This window comes from Leptodactylus fuscus, chromosome 3 (assembly GCF_031893055.1).
Source record: "Leptodactylus fuscus isolate aLepFus1 chromosome 3, aLepFus1.hap2, whole genome shotgun sequence".
Taxonomy (NCBI): Eukaryota; Metazoa; Chordata; class Amphibia; order Anura; family Leptodactylidae; genus Leptodactylus; species Leptodactylus fuscus.
This window is the reverse complement of record NC_134267.1, coordinates 225,101,358-225,126,339: the sequence shown is the minus strand read 5'-3', so window position 1 is coordinate 225,126,339 and position 24,982 is coordinate 225,101,358. Positions and strand designations below refer to the sequence as shown.

The 24,982-nt window shown below is 37.5% G+C and overlaps 1 protein-coding gene across 2 annotated transcripts in view; it reads right to left on the bottom strand.

Moving 5' to 3' along the window:
• CLIC5 (chloride intracellular channel 5) overlaps positions 1–24,982 on the bottom strand; it is a 72,707-nt gene that overhangs the window by 9,309 nt on the left and 38,416 nt on the right. For both annotated transcript variants that reach the window (XM_075269246.1, XM_075269247.1), the window contains exon 4: positions 15,574–15,680. In XM_075269246.1, coding sequence (XP_075125347.1) covers positions 15,574–15,680 — 107 coding nt within the window. The remainder of the gene's footprint in view (positions 1–15,573; positions 15,681–24,982) is intronic.

Below are 24,982 nucleotides of genomic sequence, written 5' to 3'. Positions count from 1 at the left end.
ATCATCTGTATGCTAATGGATAGATACCCGCACCAATAAGAGCAGACAGGCCGTAAAGCAAACAAAATAGTGCGAGCCACCTCCCAGGCGCACACGACTAAAACAACATGTAGTTCACGTCGGGAAGGGAATACATTTCCTCCCCTTAAAGGGCTACAGGATCTTTGGTTATTTGTATGAAAATACCGAGAGGAGAATGAAAATATCAAGGAACGGTTGCCAAATATTTTGAGAGTGGCTTTTTTTATTAGTAAAATATTTTTGGGTTTTTCTTGCTCCCATCGCAGTAGAGTGCGGTGTTCAACTAAACTTTGAGAAGAATGGACACATTTTAATAAAGAAAAAAAAATCTAAATAAGAATTTTTGTAATTTTTTGGGGACTTTTTTGGACTTGCCCCATTTTTGAAACATCGTATAAGTTTATATATTGTTATAGTTATTATATAACAGATTTTGGAATTTTGATTTGACCATTTTAATGAATACATGACAGTGAATATCAAATGGGGGCCAGCCACAAGACCGTAAGAAAAATAGGTCATATCCTATTTTTTGTCAATTTTAACGGATCCCAGAATATCTCAAAGAGATGAGGGATCTGTGAAAACGGGCTCACCTCAGGGGTAAAGTGGGCATGAAAAATGGGCATTTTTTTGCATGGCTATTATGTACATAAATTTTGGGTAAATCTAGGTTTACACATATAGACAACAAAAAGATGGTCAAAGAGGGGCAAGTAGTCTGGGCTTGTTCTTGATGTATTGGAAAACACTGTTTAAATCAGGTGACCCTAACCTATCTATCTGCAGGGCTGGGGTGATATGCTGGTTCTGGTGACACTAACCTATCTATCTGCAGGGCTGGGGTGATATACTGGGGTCTGGTGACACTAACCTATCTATCTGCAGGACTGGGGTGATATGCTGGTTCTGGTGACACTAACCTATCTATCTGCAGGGATGGGGTGATATACTGGTTCTGGTGACACTAACCTATGTACCTGCAGGGCTGGGGTGATATGTTGGGGTCTGGTGACACTAACCTATCTATCTGCAGGGCTGGGGTGATATGCTGGTTCTGGTGACAGTAACCTATCTATCTGCAGGGCTGGGGTGATATGCTGGGTCTGGTGACACTAACCTATCTATCTGCAGGACTGGGGTGATATGCTGGTTCTGATGACACTAACCTATCTATCTGCAGGGCTGGGGTGATATGCTGGTTCTGGTGACACTAACCTATCTATCTGCAGGGCTGGGGTGATATGCTGGTTCTGGTGACACTAACCTATCTATCTGCAGGGCTGGGGTGATATGCTGGTTCTGGTGACAGTAACCTATCTATCTGCAGTGCTGGGGTGATATGCTGGGTCTGGTAACACTAACCTATCTATCTGCAGGGATGGGTGATATGCTGGTTCTGATGACACTAACCTATCTATCTGCAGGGCTGGGGTGATATGCTGGTTCTGGTGACACTAACCTATCTATCTGCAGGGATGGGGTGATATATTGGGTCTGGTGACAGTAACCTATCTATCTGCAGGGCTGGGGTGATATGCTGGGTCTGGTGACACTAACCTATCTATCTGCAGGGCTGGGGTGATATGTTGGGTCTGATGACACTAACTTATCTATCTGCAGGGCTGGGGTGATATGCTGGTTCTGGTGACACTAACCTATCTATCTGCAGGGCTGGGGTGATATGCTGGGTCTGGTGACAATCCCTTAGAAAGTACAGTCTGTTAAGCAAAAAAAAATCCCTCATACTCTGCAAATGGAAAATAAAAAGTTAAGGCTTCTGGAAAGTAGGGAGTAAAAAATGAAAACACAAAAATGAAAAATTCTTTGGAGGTAAAGAGTTAATCCACTAGGACACCACAACATATGTTTACCATGCTGATGGGAGAATGAATTGATAAACTCTTGTACATCCTTGGTCCTTTGATACATGTGTATGCCAAAATGAATTGATGGAGATGTGAGGTCCAACATGCTACTAGCTGGTGTCTCTAATAAAGTGGCCTTATAGTGGATATACATTTATCTCTCTGCATAACAAACTAGACAACAAGGTCATCTATACTGAATCACCAGACACCAGGGTTATCTATAATAAATCACCAGACACCACAGTCATCTATATTGAATCACTAAAGACAAATATTACCAGTACTGAATCACTAGACACCAGGACTATCTATACTGAATCACTAGGCACCAGGGTTACCTGTACTGAATCACTAGGCACCAGGGTTACCTGTACTGAATCACTAGACACCAGGGCTATCTATATTGAATCACTAGACACCAAGGTTACCTGTACTGAATCACTAGACACCAGGATTAAATGTACTGAATCACTAGACACCAAGGTTACCTATACTGAATCACTAGACACCAAGGTTACCTATACTGAATCACTAGACACCAAGGTTACCTGTACTGAATCACTAGACACCAGGGATACCTGTACTGAATCACTAGACACCAGGGATACCTGTACTGAATCACTAGACACCAAGGTTACCTGTTCTGAATCACTAGACACCAGGATTACCTGTACTGAATCATTAGACACCAGGGTTACCTGTACCGAATCATTAGACACCAGGGTTACCTGTACTGAATCACTAGACACCAGGGTTACCTGTACTGAATCACTAGAAACCAGGATTACCTGTACTGAATCACTAGACACCAGGGTTACCTGTACTGAATCAATAGACACCAGGGCTATCTATACTGAATCAATAGATACCAGGATTACCTGTACTGAATCACTAGACACCAGGGTTATCTGCACTGAATCATTAGACACCAGGATTAACTGTACTAAATCACTAGACACCAGGGCTATCTATACTGAATCACTAGACACCAAGGTTACCTGTACTGAATCACTAGACACCAAGGTTACCTGTGATGAATCACTAGACACCAGGGCTATCTATACTGAATCAATAGACACCAGGATTACCTGTACTGAATCACTAGACACCAGGATTACCTGTACTGAATCACTAGACCCCAGGATTACCTGTACTGAATCACTAGACACCAAGGTTACCTGTACTGAATCATTAGACACCAGGGCTATCTATACTGAATCAATAGACACCAGGATTACCTGTACCGAATCACTAGACACCAGGATTACCTGTACTGAATCACTAGACCCCAGGATTACCTGTACTGAATCATTAGACACCAGGGTTACCTGTACTGAATCACTAGACACCAGGGTTACCTGTACTGAATCACTAGACACCAGGGCTATCTATACTGAATCACTAGACACCAGGGTTACCTGTACTGAATCATTTGACTCCAAGGTTACCTGTACCGAATCACTATACACCAGGATTACCTGTACCGAATCACTAGACACCAAGGTTACCTGTGCTGAATCAATAGACACCAAGGTTACCTGTGCTGAATCAATAGACACCAAGGTTACCTGTACTGAATCACTAGACACCAGGGTTATCTGCACTGAATCATTAGACACCAGGATTAACTGTGCTAAATCACTAGACACCAAGGTTACCTGTACTGAATCACTAGACACCAGGGCTATCTATACTGACTCACTAGACACCAAGGTTACCTGTACTGAATCACTAGACCCCAGGATTACCTGTGCTGAATCACTAGACACCAGGGCTATCTATACTGAATCAATAGACACCAGGATTACCTGTACTGAATCACTAGACACCAAGGTTACCTGTACTGAATCACTAGACCCCAGGATTACCTGTGCTGAATCACTAGACACCAGGGCTATCTATACTGAATCACTAGACACCATGATCACCTGTACTGAATCACTAGACACCAAGGTTACCTGTACTGAATCACTAGACCCCAGGATTACCTGTACTGAATCACTAGACACCAAGGTTACCTGTACTGAATCATTAGACACCAGGGCTATCTATACTGAATCAATAGACACCAGGATTACCTGTACTGAATCACTAGACACCAGGATTACCTGTACTGAATCACTAGACACCAGGGTTACCTGTACTGAATCACTAGACACCAGGGTTACCTGTACTGAATCACTAGACACCAGGGCTATCTATACTGAATCACTAGACACCAGGGTTACCTGTACTGAATCATTAGACTCCAAGGTTACCTGTACCGAATCACTACACACCAGGATTACCTGGACCGAATCACTAGACACCAAGGTTACCTGTGCTGAATCATTAGACACCAGGGCTATCTATATTGAATCACTAGACACCAAGGTTACCTGTACTGAATCACTAGACACCAGGATTAAATGTACTGAATCACTAGACACCAAGGTTACCTATACTGAATCACTAGACACCAAGGTTACCTATACTGAATCACTAGACACCAAGGTTACCTGTACTGAATCACTAGACACCAGGGATACCTGTACTGAATCACTAGACACCAAGGTTACCTGTTCTGAATCACTAGACACCAGGATTACCTGTACTGAATCATTAGACACCAGGGTTACCTGTACCGAATCATTAGACACCAGGGTTACCTGTACTGAATCACTAGACACCAGGGTTACCTGTACTGAATCACTAGAAACCAGGATTACCTGTACTGAATCACTAGACACCAGGGTTACCTGTACTGAATCAATAGACACCAGGGCTATCTATACTGAATCAATAGATACCAGGATTACCTGTACTGAATCACTAGACACCAGGGTTATCTGCACTGAATCATTAGACACCAGGAATAACTGTACTAAATCACTAGACACCAGGGCTATCTATACTGAATCACTAGACACCAAGGTTACCTGTACTGAATCACTAGACACCAAGGTTACCTGTGCTGAATCACTAGACACCAGGGCTATCTATACTGAATCAATAGACACCAGGATTACCTGTACTGAATCACTAGACACCAGGATTACCTGTACTGAATCACTAGACCCCAGGATTACCTGTACTGAATCACTAGACACCAAGGTTACCTGTACTGAATCATTAGACACCAGGGCTATCTATACTGAATCAATAGACACCAGGATTACCTTTACCGAATCACTAGACACCAGGATTACCTGTACTGAATCACTAGACACCAGGATTACCTGTACTGAATCACTAGACACCAGGATTACCTGTACTGAATCACTAGACACCAGGATTACCTGTACTGAATCATTAGACACCAGGGTTACCTGTACTGAATCACTAGACACCAGGGTTACCTGTACTGAATCACTAGACACCAGGGCTATCTATACTGAATCACTAGACACCAGGGTTACCTGTACTGAATCATTTGACTCCAAGGTTACCTGTACCGAATCACTATACACCAGGATTACCTGTACCGAATCAATAGACACCAAGGTTACCTGTGCTGAATCAATAGACACCAAGGTTACCTGTGCTGAATCAATAGACACCAAGGTTACCTGTACTGAATCACTAGACACCAGGGTTATCTGCACTGAATCATTAGACACCAGGATTAACTGTGCTAAATCACTAGACACCAAGGTTACCTGTACTGAATCACTAGACACCAGGGCTATCTATACTGAATCACTAGACACCAAGGTTACCTGTACTGAATCACTAGACCCCAGGATTACCTGTGCTGAATCACTAGACACCAGGGCTATCTATACTGAATCAATAGACACCAGGATTACCTGTACTGAATCACTAGACACCAAGGTTACCTGTACTGAATCACTAGACCCCAGGATTACCTGTGCTGAATCACTAGACACCAGGGCTATCTATACTGAATCACTAGACACCATGATCACCTGTACTGAATCACTAGACACCAAGGTTACCTGTACTGAATCACTAGACCCCAGGATTACCTGTACTGAATCACTAGACACCAAGGTTACCTGTACTGAATCATTAGACACCAGGGCTATCTATACTGAATCAATAGACACCAGGATTACCTGTACTGAATCACTAGACACCAGGATTACCTGTACTGAATCACTAGACACCAGGGTTACCTGTACTGAATCACTAGACACCAGGGTTACCTGTACTGAATCACTAGACACCAGGGCTATCTATACTGAATCACTAGACACCAGGGTTACCTGTACTGAATCATTAGACTCCAAGGTTACCTGTACCGAATCACTACACACCAGGATTACCTGGACCGAATCACTAGACACCAAGGTTACCTGTGCTGAATCATTAGACACCAGGGTTACCTGTACTGAATCATTAGGCACCAGGGTTACCTGTACTGAATCATTAGACACCAGTGTTACCTGTACTGAATCATTAGACACCAGTGTTACCTGTACTGAATCATTAGACACCAGTGTTACCTGTACTGAATCATTAGACACCAGTGTTACCTGTACTGAATCATTAGACACCAGGGTTACCTGTACTGAATCATTAGACACCAAGGTCATCTCTATTGAATCACTAGACACCAGGGCACCAAGTTACATTTCCATTTACAATAATCTACCATCACCAATTTGCTAGTAATACTGATGGATCTGGGCACAAATAGGCCATGCCATATATGCTCTATCACACCCCACGGCACATACTATGACCACTCAATACTATACAACTGTTCAAGAAAACTCACAACACCAAAAAGTTTGTATTGTATTGTAAGCCCATGCCTTCAGACCATGCACTGTAAGAACATGACGTGTAAGTAGCCTATACAATATATCTTAAGTCAGGCCCACACATTTGCTATTCATTCTTTGTTACATTTTCCAAAAAAGAAAAAAACCCGACATCCCCGACCAAGAGAAAGAGAACAGAAACTCCATTTGTATATAAACTTGTGCAAGTAATTATATTCCTATTGATATATGTATATACAGAGAATTATAGGTGGCATGTACAATAAATCTATAGAACATGGCAGCCGCGTATGACATACGGAGTGATTAATCCCACATGTCCTCTCTTCCTAGGTTATAGGATTGACGAGATGCAGGGTTTAGGTTGCAGCTTACACGGGATTGTGTCTGTTCACACCGTTCCGTCTCTCTGCGCAGGTGTCACACACGGCAATGTTACGGGTTCACATCTGGACAGCAGACGTTATTCTGAGAATCGTCTAGGAGTGTATCTATATATTTGCAGGAAGGGGCGGGGGTCCGGGGGTCCTTGGCAGAGGCTCAGCAGCCTGTGGCTATTTTGCACCATGGTGCTGTGTTGCTGACATGATACTGAGAATTTTGCAGTCGGCAGGAATCCACAGGTTGATGAGTCTACAGTCTGAGCACAGTGAGACCTTATAAATGTTACCGTCACAAGGCGGGGAACATGAGACGGGTGTAAGAACTCATCCCAAATACAGAAAGCGCATCCATGACTGTTTTCTGCTTCAGCCCAAAATCTGTTCATGATATAATAAAAAGTTCTGCAACTTTCTAATAAACCTTGTGTCTGTTGCAACATTTTAGGCCCGGTTCATATCTGTGTTCAGGCCATTCTGTTCCCCTATCCGCATGAAATATGTGCAGAAACTGAATGGAAACCACACGGACCCCATTATAGTCTATGGGGTCCGCGGATTTCCTTAAGTAACCGCTTTTTTATGCGGGTAGGTTTCCGTTCTGGGGGACCCAAGTGGACGCCCTGAACGGAAACCCAAACACAAATGTGAATCGAGCCTAAAATGTTGATATACAATCAGGTCAATATATAGATATAATACGTTATGTGTCTCCATGGTCACAGACTTCAAATATACTCTGTGTAGTCTGAACCTCCCCGTTTTATTTATAGGTTTTGTTCAGTGGCGTAACTACCGGGGTAGCAGGGGTAGCGGCTGCCACAGAACCCGGGACATTAGGGGTCCAGCGACAGCTGCTACCGCTGCGTCTTTTTTCTTAATAGGCCGTTACCGGCTGGAGTTACTCCAACCAGTAACAGACCCTATTTACTTACCGATCCTGGCAGGGACCGGAATCGGTAAATGACGCTGAGGCCCCACAAACACTCTTATTATGCTTGTGGGTCTTTTTAGATCCCCGAGTATAATGATTGGAGGCCCCGGAAAGGTAAAGGAACATAATAAACACTGTTACTTACCTCTCCAGGCTCCAGACAGGCTTCGACCTACTACTGTGATGTCCCTGACATCACAGAACCGGGGCCTGCATCCTGGGTCATGTGATGTCCCAAACATCATTGAAGATGGACGACACCACCGGGGACTGCAGCGGAGTCGGGGATAGGTAAGTAACAGTGTTTTTTATGTTGGTACCCCCTCTCGGTCTCCGATTATTATACTCTGGGGTCTGAAAAGATCCCAGAGTATAATAATTATTCATAGGTTTTCACAGTGGGGCATAATACTGTGTGCAGGGGCCACAATGGGGCATAACAGTATGTGCAGGGTCCACTATGGGGGATAATGGTATGTGCAGGGGCCAAAATGGGCATAACAGTATGTGCAGGGGCCACTATGGGGCATAATAGTATGTGCAGGGGCCACTATAGGGCATAATAGTATGTGCAGGGGCCACTATGAGGCATAATAGCATGTGCAGGGGCCACTATGGGGCATAATACTGTGTGCAAGGGCCACTATGTGGAATAATACTGTGTGCAGGGGCCACTATGGGGCATAATAGAGCACACAGGAATGCGGCGGGGTGGGGGTGGGGGCGTCAGTCATGGGGGGGGGTCGTATAGTGGTTGGATGCCAGTACTGCAACTCAACCCCAATTGATGTCAATGGGAGCTTAATTGCAGTAACAGCACCCAGCCACTATACAAGGTAAGAAGAATTCTGCTTCTGGCTCTGTGCACTGTATAGTATGGGAATCGGTTGCAGCCCCGAACAGTTGATCCGTGTTTTTCCCTACCAATCACATATCTATAGCTTATCCTAAGGATAGGCAATAAAAAGAATTCCTTGAAAACTCCTTCAAGCAAACGGACAACACAAGACCTGTAGGATCAGACTACACAAAGGGCTTGCTTATAGTCTGTATCCATGACTTACATGAGTTTGCATAGGAGCCTCTTATTTCTGACCTTTTGTTCCTTTTCATATATATTTGGATATTACAAAAAGTTTCAATTGCACACAACTAAATAAAGCATCTTTTTTTGCAAATGTTCCACCATAGTAACAATAATGCAAAAAAATAATTGCATGATACCGGATTAATGATACAAAGTGCAATGAGAGCTCTAGACATATGTGTTTGCAGGCGCACAGCGAGGGTCCAGGTACAGCAGCAGGGCTTCTGGCTTCCCCGCGAGGTCCCCTGAGGTCAGTGGTATTTCTATGTACTATTTTCCACATGTTCTTATGGGCAGATTAGGGTACCAGACCCAGCGTCAGGAACGTGAACTTCTTGCAGGGGAATAGGATTAACTGTCTGAGCTATATAAACATTGACAAAACGCCTATCAGAATGTAACGCCGCAGCCAGAAAAATGTGAGTTTACACGATGCTTTCCATCCAGAGCCAGAAGAGACACATTCAATCCAAGGCAAAGCCATTGACCCTCAGCCAAGAGAGTGCCAGCGTTCATCCAATCACATCTGCAGCGATAACATGTGACAGCTGCCCCATTATAACAAAGCCTGCCGAGTGCTGATGACCAAACCCCTCCCCCCCCGGAGGGTCCGATTCATGGAGGACTGTAACCCTCTAGGTCCTGGTTCTGAGCATTAGATATGAAGTAGCTTACGGTACGAATCGCATTGTAGCAAAACGGATTGGAACTGAATATTCCAAATTGTACGGTTTTTAATAAAACCAAAAAAAAAACCTATTCGCTTAAGACCCCAGAATATAATAGGTAGAGGCCCAGGGGCGGGGGCAAAAATATAAAAACATTTACCTCTATTTACCCCTACTGGGGCTCCTCGCGGCATCTGACAACCTTGCATCTCACAATCTCACAATCACTTGTTAGTTGTTCTTTCATCTGACAACCTCAGGCCCGGTTCACATCTCGCGTTCAGGTTTCCCTGAATGGAAACCTATACACGTGAAAAACCTGCTGACCCTATAGACTATAATGGGGTTCATGTGGTTTCCGCACAAAACATGCAAGACTTTTCTCTCTGCATGTTTAATGCGGAAACCAAGCAGAAGTCACACGGACCCCATTATAGTCTATAGGGTCAGCAGGTTTTCCAGGTAACCAGTATGTAATGTATATAGGTTTCCGTTCAGGGGGTCCTCAAGCAGACGCCCCAAACGGAAACCGGGGTGCAGATGTGAATACGGCCTCAGTCTGACCTTATTTTTGACAGCTATCTCATCAGACAAGTGTAACGCCTGACAACTATTCTTTAATGGTCTTTGTTTCTGAAGTCTCTTTTCAGCTGACAACCCCTCACCTGTATCTGATCTCTGACAACCATAATTACCATTAAAGTAGTTCACTACACCAGTGGCGGCCCCAGCTTATGCCTGGTTCATATCTGCGTCAGTAATCCGTTTGGGGGAGTCCGCATGGGAACCCCCTGAATGGACTACCGAACGCATTTACAAGTGGTATGCAGTGAAAGAATATGGACCCCATAGATTATAATGGGGTCCATGTGCTTTCCGCAGGGAACATGCGGAGAGGAAAGTAGTTCACGTTTTATTTTACTGTCCGCATGTACCGTGTGGAGATCGCGCGGAAAGCACATGGACCCCATTATAGTCTATGGGGTCCATGTGCTTTCACTGCACACCGCTTGCCAATGCGTTCGGTAGTCCATTCAAGGGGTCACCATGCAGACTCCCCAAACAGATTACCGACGCAGATGTGAACGAGGCCTAAGCCATGACCACCATTACCAATAAGATTTACAGAAACCTGATGGGACCCCATACTGCAGGTATGAACAGAGACATACACAGACATACTGGAGGGAATTTACTAAGACTGGCATAGATGAATTAGTAACTTCCTATCTTGGTGCAATCTATGAATACAGTAATGAGACTTGTTCTGTTGCCAGAGGATTACTGGAAAATGGTTCAATGTGACGAATTCTCTGCTGTGGTAAGGTCTTGGTTTCGGCCTCTGACTGTAGACGAGGATATTCACACTTATTACTGGCAGCAAACAGATCTTGTAAATGATACAGGATGATCGCTGGCGGGAAATAATCTAAAGAAGCCTTGTAGAGCCATGCTGGGACTTATAGTTCTGAAGGGCTGCATAGATTACAAAGAAACACATGAAACAGATCTGACAAGTCCAATAAGATTGTATATTTCTGACTGTATACTGTATATTGTCTGTTACTAGATAGCAATGTTCATTGTACAGTCACTGGTGGAACTCTCCTGCCCTCTAGTGTTCACAGTCATGTATGAGCCAAAGTATGCTGTGTTATATTACTGGTATGATATTCAGGTTTGTTTTGTAAATTTAATAAATTTCTAGATTTTTTTTAATACGCTTATACATTTATAAGAGTCGGTATGACAAAATGGTGCCCTGATAGTGGGGAAAAGGCGAGCACTCTGTCTTAAAGGGATTGTGTCAATAGAACCCAGTATATCAACCCTGCTCTTCAGATACATAGGTTATGGTCACCTGCATCAAACACTCTTATCCCCAGTGCTGTTTGTCAATAATCAAATAAGCATACTGACAAAAACAGCATGTATCCACAAGGTGACATCACTTTAATTCCTGTACTGTGACATCACTGTGTGTATTATCTCTGTATTGTGACATCACTGTGTGTATTATCCCTGTACTGTGACATCACTGTGTGTATTATCCCTGTACTGTGACATCACTGTGTGTATTATCCCTGTACTGTGACATCACTGTGTGTATTATCTCTGTATTGTGACATCACTGTGTGTATTATCCCTGTACTGTGACATCACTGTGTGTATTATCCCTGTACTGTGACATCACTGTGTGTATTATCTCTGTACTGTGACATCACTGTGTGTATTATCCTGTACTGTGACATCACTGTGTGTATTATCTCTGTACTGTGACATCACTGTGTGTATTATCTCTGTATTGTGACATCACTGTGTGTATTATCTCTGTACTGTGACATCACTGTGTGTATTATCTCTGTATTGTGACATCACTGTGTGTATTATCCCTGTACTGTGACATCACTGTGTGTATTATCTCTGTACTGTGACATCACTGTGTGTATTATCCTGTACTGTGACATCACTGTGTATTATCCTGTACTGTGACATCACTGTGTGTATTATCCTGTACTGTGACATCACTGTGTGTATTATCCTGTACTGTGACATCACTGTGTGTATTATCCCTGTACTGTGACATCACTGTGTGTATTATCCCTGTACTGTGACATCACTGTGTATATTATCTCTGTACTGTGACATCACTGTGTGTATTATCTCTGTACTGTGACATCACTGTGTGTATTATCCTGTACTGTGACATCGCTGTGTGTATTATCTCTGTACTGTGACATCACTGTGTGTATTATCTCTGTACTTTGACATCACTGTGTGTATTATCCTGTACTGTGACATCACTGTGTGTGTATTATCCCTGTACTGTGACATCACTGTGTGTATTATCTCTGTACTGTGACATCACTGTGTATTATCCCTGTACTGTGACATCACTGTGTGTATTATCTCTGTACTGTGACATCACTGTGTGTATTATCTCTGTACTGTGACATCACTGTGTGTATTATCCCTGTGCTGTGACATCACTGTGTGTATTATCCCTGTACTGTGACATCACTGTGTGTATTATCCCTGTACTGTGACATCACTGTGTGTATTATCTCTGTACTGTGACATCACTGTGTGTATTATCCTGTACTGTGACATCACTGTGTGTATTATCCCTGTACTGTGACATCACTGTGTGTATTATCCTGTACTGTGACATCACTGTGTGTATTATCCTGTACTGTGACATCACTGTGTGTATTATCCCTGTACTGTGACATCACTGTGTGTATTATTCCTGTACTGTGACATCACTGTGTGTATTATCTCTGTACTGTGACATCGCTGTGTGTATTATCCCTGTACTGTGACATCACTGTGTGTATTATCTCTGTACTGTGACATCACTGTGTGTATTATCTCTGTACTGTGACATCACTGTGTGTATTATCCCTGTACTGTGACATCACTGTGTGTATTATCCCTGTACTGTGACATCACTGTGTGTATTATCCCTGTACTGTGACATCACTGTGTGTATTATCTCTGTACTGTGACATCGCTGTGTGTATTATCCCTGTACTGTGACATCACTGTGTGTATTATTCCTGTACTGTGACATCACTGTGTGTATTATCCCTGTACTGTGACATCACTGTGTGTATTATCCCTGTACTGTGACATCACTGTGTGTATTATCTCTGTACTGTGACATCACTGTGTGTATTATCCCTGTACTGTGACATCACTGTGTGTATTATCTCTGTACTGTGACATCGCTGTGTGTATTATCCCTGTACTCTTACATTACTGTGTATATGAAATCATTGGGACTGGGTACTGCTGTACATAATTTTGCCATGGCCTGCCGCACATTCTGTTCCTCTGTCAGTCCTTTCAGAGTTGGGAGTCTGGGAGATATGTCAAGGTTAGGGCTAGTGAAGGTAATTTTTGGGAAGGTATAATCCCGAAAGGCAGCAGAAGGGTTTCATGCATTCGCCTACACTAAGCAGAAACTAAAGGAAGGACTGGGGAAGACAACACAGATCTGTGGCAGAGTGGTGCAGCCTCTAAGACCACTGCTGATACCTTCTGTCTCTCTAACGGTAATCTGAGGATGGATTTGCTTCCTTACTTCCTCACTCTCTAAGATTGCCTCTGAAAAACAGCGACGATCCCCAAGTCTCCCATAAGAGAAGTTACTTACAAATACTGCTGGCAGCTGCCACTAGGGGGAGGTAGCTGCTCATATATTAGATTGCTGCCACTAAGTAATGGCTGCCAGACTATACAGCAGGTGATACATTAATATTTTTGCGCAGTTTCCTATACTGTTTATTGCATCCTCTTCAGTACATCGCCTTACACTTGGTGTACTTCACATCAATATTTTGCGCCAAAAAAGTTATTAATTAGAGATGAGCGAGTACTGTTCGAATCAGCCGATCCGAACAGCACGCTCGCATAGAAATGAATGGACGTAGCCGGCATGCAGGGGGTTAAGCAGCCAGTCGCCATCAAAGCAGAAGTACCAGGTGCATCCATTCATTTCTATGGAGCGTGCTGTTCGGCTCGGCTGATCCCAACAGTACTCGCTCATCTCTATTATTAATAAATTTCCGTAATTCGTGTCATGTGGCCATTTTAGTCTGTACGAGATGAATCCCCAATTATTCGGTTTCTGAACAATTTGCATTATTCGGGTTGAACCTGGCTTGGAACAAATTGCTTTACTCATCTCTATGTACAATGTAGTATCATCAAAACAGTGCACCTTCAGGCTAATGGCAGGGACCGGTGGTCTCCAGGACCTCCTGGAGGCCAATAATGGGGGGCATTATATTGTGGGGGCCACAATGGCATTATTTATACTATGTCGGAGCCACAACGAGGGGGCATTATAGTGTGGGGTCCACAATGAGAGGACATCATGTATTGGGGGACACAATAAGGAGACATAACATTGTGTGAGATTCTCAAGAAGAAGGCATTATAATATCGGGGACACAAGGGAGGCATTACACTGTGTGGGGGCCACAATGAGGGGGTATTATAATGTAAGGGGACATTATTCTATGCGGGACTCAGAAGAAGAGGACATTATACTGTAAGGGCGGCAATGAGGCAGCATTATTTATACTGTGTGGGCGCCATAATGAGGAAGCATTATAGTGCGGGGTCCACAATGAAAGGCCTTGATAGTATGGAGGGCCACAGTGAAGGAACACTATACTGTCTGGGATCCGCAAGATGAGAGTGTTAAACTGAGGGGGCCTCGAGGGGACCACAGCAAGGAGACTCTATATTGTGTGGCCACAATGAGGAGGCATTATAGAGTAGGATATCCATATGTAGGCCATAAAGGGAGGGCATCATACATGACATATTATACTGTGTGGGGCCTATAAGGGGGACATTATACAGTGTGGGGGGCCACTAAACCAGCATTACACTATTTGGGGGCACAAAGGCCCTGGGTGACATTGAGTGGCCCATAGCAACCAATCGGATCACTGCTTTCATTTTCTAATTTCTCTGGACTCCGTTTGCTATGGGTAACCTCCGCTTCCGGTCTGAGTCTCCAGGGTATTATACATGTGTTTTATACACTTTGACCTTACACATAACTTTTCTTTCCACATTATTCCAATACCTCCTAAAAGACTCATCCTAAATAAACCCCCTCCCTCCAGCCGCCAACAACACTGGAAAGACAGAGACTGTTCCTGAGGAAAGGGTGGGACGCGGCATTTTAGGAAAAGCAAATTCCCCTAAAGATTTATTTTCCAGTCCTGTCCGTGGAAAACAAGTTCTCCTTCTGAGCCCACTATGACATTATAATGTGTTAATGCAAAATTACAAACTCAGCTCTGCTGCATCGGTAACACTCTGCCCAGCACATATCACACTATACACTCTGTCCAGCTGACCTGCATTGTCCTGCTGCTTCGTGTTCTTGATGTACGCTGAGAATTTTGAGAAGATGTCGATTCCAGCTGTGTTTGACTCACGATGCTTAGCAGCAAGCTTGGGGTATCTGGAGAATCAGAAGATATCACCGTCACTGCAAAGAACACTGCTAACAAAGATGGGAATGGTAGTGTACGGTATAGATAGCTGACAGTACTACAGGGACGGAGATCATTCTTTAGACTTCTTATCAATCATATATCTGTAGTATACAATAAAGATGTCAATATACATAGGGGGCAGTATTATAGTAGTTATATTCTTATACATAGAGGGCAGTATTATAGTAGTTATATTCTTGTACATAGGAGTAGTATTATAGTAGTTATATTCTTGTACATAGGAGTAGTATTATAGTAGTTATATCCTTGTACATAGGAGCAGTATTATAGTAGTTATATTCTTGTACATAGGAGCAGTATTATAGTAGTTATATTCTTGTACATAGCAGTAGTATTATAGTAGTTATATTCTTGTACATAGGACTAGTATTATAGTAGTTATATTCTTGTACATAGGAGTAGTATTATAGTAGTTATATTCTTGTACATAGGAGTAGTATTATAGTAGTTATATTCTTGTACATAGTGCAGTATTATAGTAGTTATATTCTTGTACATAGGAGCAGTATTATAGTAGTTATATTCTTGTACATAGTGCAGTATTATAGTAGTTATATTCTTGTACATAGGAGCAGTATTATAGTAGTTATATTCTTGTATATAGGAGTAGTATTATAGTAGTTATATTCTTGTACATAGGAGTAGTATTATAGTAGTTATATTCTTGTACATAGGAGTAGTATTATAGTAGTTATATTCTTGTACATAGGAGCAGTATTATAGTAGTTATATTCTTGTACATAGGAGCAGTATTATAGTAGTTATATTCTTGTACATAGTGCAGTATTATAGTAGTTATATTCTTGTACATAGGAGCAGTATTATAGTAGTTATATTCTTGTACATAGGAGTAGTATTATAGTAGTTATATTCTTGTACATAGGAGCAGTATTATAGTAGTTATATTCTTGTACATAGGAGCAGTATTATAGTAGTTATATTCTTGTACATAGGAGTAGTATTATAGTAGTTATAGTCTTGTACATAGGAGCAGTATTATAGTAGTTATATTCTTGTACATAGGAGTAGTATTATAGTAGTTATATTCTTGTACATAGGAGCAGTATTATAGTAGTTATATTCTTGTACATAGGAGCAGTATTATAGTAGTTATATTCTTGTACATAGGAGCAGTATTATAGTAGTTATATTCTTGTACATAGGAGTAGAATTATAGTAGTTATATTCTTATACATAGGAGCAGTATTATAGTAGTTATATTCTTGTACATAGGAGCAGTATTATAGTAGTTATATTCTTGTACATAGGAGTAGTATTATAGTAGTTATATTCTTGTACATAGGAGGTAGTATTATAGTAGTTATATTCTTGTACATAGGAGCAGTATTATAGTAGTTATATTCTTGTACATAGGAGCAGTATTATAGTAGTTATATTCTTGTACATAGGAGCAGTATTATAGTAGTTATATTCTTGTATATAGGAGCAGTATTATAGTAGTTATATTCTTGTACATAGGAGTAGTATTATAGTAGTTATATTTGTGTACATAGGAGCAGTATTATAGTAGTTATATTCTTGTACATAGGAGGCAGTATTATAGTAGTTATATTCTTGTACATAGCAGTAGTATTATAGTAGTTATATTCTTGTACATAGGACTAGTATTATTGTAGTTATATTCTTGTACATAGGAGTAGTATTATAGTAGTTATATTCTTGTACATAGGAGTAGTATTATAGTAGTTATATTCTTGTACATAGGAGCAGTATTATAGTAGTTATATTCTTGTACATAGGAGCAGTATTATAGTAGTTATATTCTTGTACATAGTGCAGTATTATAGTAGTTATATTCTTGTACATAGGAGTAGTATTATAGTAGTTATATTCTTGTACATAGGAGCAGTATTATAGTAGTTATATTCTTGTACATAGGAGCAGTATTATAGTAGTTATATTCTTGTACATAGGAGCAGTATTATAGTAGTTATATTCTTGTACATAGTGCAGTATTATAGTAGTTATATTCTTGTACATAGCAGTAGTATTATAGTAGTTATATTCTTGTACATAGGACTAGTATTATAGTAGTTATATTCTTGTACATAGGAGTAGTATTATAGTAGTTATATTCTTGTACATAGGAGTAGTATTATAGTAGTTATATTCTTGTACATAGGAGCAGTATTATAGTAGTTATATTCTTGTACATAGGAGCAGTATTATAGTAGTTATATTCTTGTACATAGTGCAGTATTATAGTAGTTATATTCTTGTACATAGGAGCAGTATTATAGTAGTTATATTCTTGTACATAGGAGCAGTATTATAGTAGTTATATTCTTGTACATAGTGCAGTATTATAGTAGTTATATTCTTGTACATAGGAGTAGTATTATAGTAGTTATATTCTTGTACATAGGAGCAGTATTATAGTAGTTATAGTCTTGTACATAGGAGCAGTATTATAGTAGTTATATTCTTGTACATAGGAGTAGTATTATAGTAGTTATATTCTTGTACATAGGAGCAGTATTATAGTAGTTATATTCTTGTACATAGGAGCAGTATTATAGTAGTTATATTCTTGTACATAGGAGCAGTATTATAGTAGTTATATTCTTGTAAATAGGAGTAGAATTATAGTAGTTATATTCTTATACATAGGAGCAGTATTATAGTAGTTATATTCTTGTACATAGGAGCAGTATTATAGTAGTTATATTCTTATACATAGGAGCAGTATTATAGTAGTTATATTCTTGTACATAGGAGGTAGTATTATAGTAGTTATATTCTTGTACATAGGAGCAGTATTATAGTAGTTATATTCTTGTACATAGGAGCAGTATTATAGTAGTTATATTCTTGTACATAGGAGCAGTATTATAGTAGTTATATTCTTGTACATAGGAGCAGTATTATAGTAGTTATATTCTTGTACATAGGAGCAGTATTATAGTAGTTATATTCTTGTACATAGGAGCAGTATTATAGTAGTTATATTCTTGTATATAGGAGCAGTATTATAGTAGTTATATTCTTGTACATAGGAGTAGTATTATAGTAGTTATATTTGTGTACATAGGAGCAGTATTATAGTAGTTATATTCTTGTACATAGGAGGTAGTATTATAGTAGTTATATTCTTGTACATAGCAGCAGTATTATAGTAGTTATATTCTTGTACATAGGAGTAGTATTATAGTAGTTATATTCTTGTACATAGGAGTAGTATTATAGTAGTTATATTCTTGTATATAGGAGCAGTATTATAGTAGTTATATTCTTGTACATAGGAGTAGTATTATAGTAGTTATATTCTTGTACATAGCAGCAGTATTATAGTAGTTATATTCTTGTACATAGGAGTAGTAATATAGTAGATATATTCTTGTACATAGGAGTAGTATTATAGTAGTTATATTCTTGTACATAGGACTAGTATTATAGTAGTTATATTCTTGTACATATGAGTAGTATTATAGTAGTTATATTCTTGTACATAGGAGTAGTATTATAGTAGTTATATTCTTGTACATAGGACTAGTATTATAGTAGTTATATTCTTGTACATAGGAGTAGTATTATAGTAGTTATATTCTTGTACATAGGAGTAGTATTATAGTAGTTATATTCTTGTACATAGGAGTAGTATTATAGTAGTTATATTCTTGTACATAGGAGTAGTATTATAGTAGTTATATTCTTGTACATAGGAGCAGTATTATAGTAGTTATATTCTTGTACATAGAAGCAGTATTATAGTAGTTATATTCTTGTACATAGTGCAGTATTATAGTAGTTATATTCTTGTACATAGGAGCAGTATTATAGTAGTTATATTCTTGTATATAGGAGCAGTATTATAGTAGTTATATTCTTGTACATAGGAGTAGTATTATAGTAGTTATATTTGTGTACATAGGAGCAGTATTATAGTAGTTATATTCTTGTACATAGGAGGTAGTATTATAGTAGTTATATTCTTGTACATAGCAGTAGTATTATAGTAGTTATATTCTTGTACATAGGACTAGTATTATAGTAGTTATATTCTTGTACATAGGAGTAGTATTATAGTAGTTATATTCTTGTACATAGGAGTAGTATTATAGTAGTTATATTCTTGTACATAGGAGCAGTATTATAGTAGTTATATTCTTGTACATAGGAGCAGTATTATAGTAGTTATATTCTTGTACATAGGAGCAGTATTATAGTAGTTATATTCTTGTACATAGGAGCAGTATTATAGTAGTTATATTCTTGTACATAGGAGTAGAATTATAGTAGTTATATTCTTATACATAGGAGCAGTATTATAGTAGTTATATTCTTGTACATAGGAGCAGTATTATAGTAGTTATATTCTTATACATAGGAGCAGTATTATAGTAGTTATATTCTTGTACATAGGAGGTAGTATTATAGTAGTTATATTCTTGTACATAGGAGCAGTATTATAGTAGTTATATTCTTGTACATAGGAGCAGTATTATAGTAGTTATATTCTTGTACATAGGAGCAGTATTATAGTAGTTATATTCTTGTACATAGGAGCAGTATTATAGTAGTTATATTCTTGTACATAGGAGCAGTATTATAGTAGTTATATTCTTGTACATAGGAGCAGTATTATAGTAGTTATATTCTTGTATATAGGAGCAGTATTATAGTAGTTATATTCTTGTACATAGGAGTAGTATTATACTAGTTATATTTGTGTACATAGGAGCAGTATTATAGTAGTTATATTTGTGTACATAGGAGCAGTATTATAGTAGTTATATTCTTGTACATAGCAGCAGTATTATAGTAGTTATATTCTTGTACATAGCAGAAGTATTATAGTAGTTATATTCTTGTACATAGGACTAGTATTATAGTAGTTATATTCTTGTACATATGAGTAGTATTATAGTAGTTATATTCTAGTACATAGGAGTAGTATTATAGTAGTTATATTCTTGTACATAGGACTAGTATTATAGTAGTTATATTCTTGTACATAGGAGTAGTATTATAGTAGTTATATTCTTGTACATAGGAGTAGTATTATAGTAGTTATATTCTTGTACATAGGAGTAGTATTATAGTAGTTATATTCTTGTACATAGGAGTAGTATTATAGTAGTTATATTCTTGTACATAGGAGCAGTATTATAGTAGTTATATTCTTGTACATAGAAGCAGTATTATAGTAGTTATATTCTTGTACATAGTGCAGTATTATAGTAGTTATATTCTTGTACATAGGAGCAGTATTATAGTAGTTATATTCTTGTATATAGGAGCAGTATTATAGTAGTTATATTCTTGTACATAGGAGTAGTATTATAGTAGTTATATTTGTGTACATAGGAGCAGTATTATAGTAGTTATATTCTTGTACATAGGAGGTAGTATTATAGTAGTTATATTCTTGTACATAGCAGTAGTATTATAGTAGTTATATTCTTGTACATAGGACTAGTATTATAGTAGTTATATTCTTGTACATAGGAGTAGTATTATAGTAGTTATATTCTTGTACATAGGAGTAGTATTATAGTAGTTATATTCTTGTACATAGGAGCAGTATTATAGTAGTTATATTCTTGTACATAGGAGCAGTATTATAGTAGTTATATTCTTGTACATAGTGCAGTATTATAGTAGTTATATTCTTGTACATAGGAGTAGTATTATAGTAGTTATATTCTTGTACATAGGAGCAGTATTATAGTAGTTATAGTCTTGTACATAGGAGCAGTATTATAGTAGTTATATTCTTGTACATAGGAGTAGTATTATAGTAGTTATATTCTTGTACATAGGAGCAGTATTATAGTAGTTATATTCTTGTACATAGGAGCAGTATTATAGTAGTTATATTCTTGTGCATAGTGCAGTATTATAGTAGTTATATTCTTGTACATAGGAGCAGTATTATAGTAGTTATATTCTTGTACATAGGAGCAGTATTATAGTAGTTATATTCTTGTACATAGTGCAGTATTATAGTAGTTATATTCTTGTACATAGGAGTAGTATTATAGTAGTTATATTCTTATACATAGGAGCAGTATTATAGTAGTTATAGTCTTGTACATAGGAGCAGTATTATAGTAGTTATATTCTTGTACATAGGAGTAGTATTATAGTAGTTATATTCTTGTACATAGGAGCAGTATTATAGTAGTTATATTCTTGTACATAGGAGCAGTATTATAGTAGTTATATTCTTGTACATAGGAGCAGTATTATAGTAGTTATATTCTTGTACATAGGAGTAGAATTATAGTAGTTATATTCTTATACATAGGAGCAGTATTATAGTAGTTATATTCTTGTACATAGGAGCAGTATTATAGTAGTTATATTCTTATACATAGGAGCAGTATTATAGTAGTTATATTCTTGTACATAGGAGGTAGTATTATAGTAGTTATATTCTTGTACATAGGAGCAGTATTATAGTAGTTATATTCTTGTACATAGGAGCAGTATTATAGTAGTTATATTCTTGTACATAGGAGCAGTATTATAGTAGTTATATTCTTGTACATAGGAGCAGTATTATAGTAGTTATATTCTTGTACATAGGAGCAGTATTATAGTAGTTATATTCTTGTACATAGGAGCAGTATTATAGTAGTTATATTCTTGTATATAGGAGCAGTATTATAGTAGTTATATTCTTGTACATAGGAGTAGTATTATAGTAGTTATATTTGTGTACATAGGAGCAGTATTATAGTAGTTATATTCTTGTACATAGGAGGTAGTATTATAGTAGTTATATTCTTGTACATAGCAGCAGTATTATAGTAGTTATATTCTTGTACATAGGAGTAGTATTATAGTAGTTATATTCTTGTACATAGGAGTAGTATTATAGTAGTTATATTCTTGTATATAGGAGCAGTATTATAGTAGTTATATTCTTGTACATAGGAGTAGTATTATAGTAGTTATATTCTTGTACATAGCAGCAGTATTATAGTAGTTATATTCTTGTACATAGGAGTAGTAATATAGTAGATATATTCTTGTACATAGGAGTAGTATTATAGTAGTTATATTCTTGTACATAGGACTAGTATTATAGTAGTTATATTCTTGTACATATGAGTAGTATTATAGTAGTTATATTCTTGTACATAGGAGTAGTATTATAGTAGTTATATTCTTGTACATAGGACTAGTATTATAGTAGTTATATTCTTGTACATAGGAGTAGTATTATAGTAGTTATATTCTTGTACATAGGAGTAGTATTATAGTAGTTATATTCTTGTACATAGGAGTAGTATTATAGTAGTTATATTCTTGTACATAGGAGTAGTATTATAGTAGTTATATTCTTGTACATAGGAGCAGTATTATAGTAGTTATATTCTTGTACATAGGAGCAGTATTATAGTAGTTATATTCTTGTACATAGTGCAGTATTATAGTAGTTATATTCTTGTACATAGGAGTAGAATTATAGTAGTTATATTCTTATACATAGGAGCAGTATTATAGTAGTTATATTCTTGTACATAGGAGCAGTATTATAGTAGTTATATTCTTATACATAGGAGCAGTATTATAGTAGTTATATTCTTGTACATAGGAGGTAGTATTATAGTAGTTATATTCTTGTACATAGGAGCAGTATTATAGTAGTTATATTCTTGTACATAGGAGCAGTATTATAGTAGTTATATTCTTGTACATAGGAGCAGTATTATAGTAGTTATATTCTTGTACATAGGAGCAGTATTATAGTAGTTATATTCTTGTACATAGGAGCAGTATTATAGTAGTTATATTCTTGTACATAGGAGCAGTATTATAGTAGTTATATTCTTGTATATAGGAGCAGTATTATAGTAGTTATATTCTTGTACATAGGAGTAGTATTATAGTAGTTATATTTGTGTACATAGGAGCAGTATTATAGTAGTTATATTCTTGTACATAGGAGGTAGTATTATAGTAGTTATATTCTTGTACATAGCAGCAGTATTATAGTAGTTATATTCTTGTACATAGGAGTAGTATTATAGTAGTTATATTCTTGTACATAGGAGTAGTATTATAGTAGTTATATTCTTGTATATAGGAGCAGTATTATAGTAGTTATATTCTTGTACATAGGAGTAGTATTATAGTAGTTATATTCTTGTACATAGCAGCAGTATTATAGTAGTTATATTCTTGTACATAGGAGTAGTAATATAGTAGATATATTCTTGTACATAGGAGTAGTATTATAGTAGTTATATTCTTGTACATAGGACTAGTATTATAGTAGTTATATTCTTGTACATATGAGTAGTATTATAGTAGTTATATTCTTGTACATAGGAGTAGTATTATAGTAGTTATATTCTTGTACATAGGACTAGTATTATAGTAGTTATATTCTTGTACATAGGAGTAGTATTATAGTAGTTATATTCTTGTACATAGGAGTAGTATTATAGTAGTTATATTCTTGTACATAGGAGTAGTATTATAGTAGTTATATTCTTGTACATAGGAGTAGTATTATAGTAGTTATATTCTTGTACATAGGAGCAGTATTATAGTAGTTATATTCTTGTACATAGGAGCAGTATTATAGTAGTTATATTCTTGTACATAGTGCAGTATTATAGTAGTTATATTCTTGTACATAGGAGCAGTATTATAGTAGTTATATTCTTGTATATAGGAGCAGTATTATAGTAGTTATATTCTTGTACATAGGAGTAGTATTATAGTAGTTATATTCTTGTACATAGGAGCAGTATTATAGTAGTTATATTCTTGTATATAGGAGCAGTATTATAGTAGTTATATTCTTGTACATAGGAGTAGTATTATAGTAGTTATATTCTTGTACATAGGAGCAGTATTATAGTAGTTATATTCTTGTACATAGGAGCAGTATTATAGTAGTTATATTCTTGTACATAGGAGCAGTATTATAGTAGTTATATTCTTGTACATAGGAGCAGTATTATAGTAGTTATATTCTTGTACATAGGAGCAGTATTATAGTAGTTATATTCTTGTACATAGGAGCAGTATTATAGTAGTTATATTCTTGTACATAGGAGCAGTATTATAGTAGTTATATTCTTGTACATAGGAGCAGTATTATAGTAGTTATATTCTTGTATATAGGAGCAGTATTATAGTAGTTATATTCTTGTACATAGGAGTAGTATTATAGTAGTTATATTTGTGTACATAGGAGCAGTATTATAGTAGTTATATTCTTGTACATAGGAGGTAGTATTATAGTAGTTATATTCTTGTACAT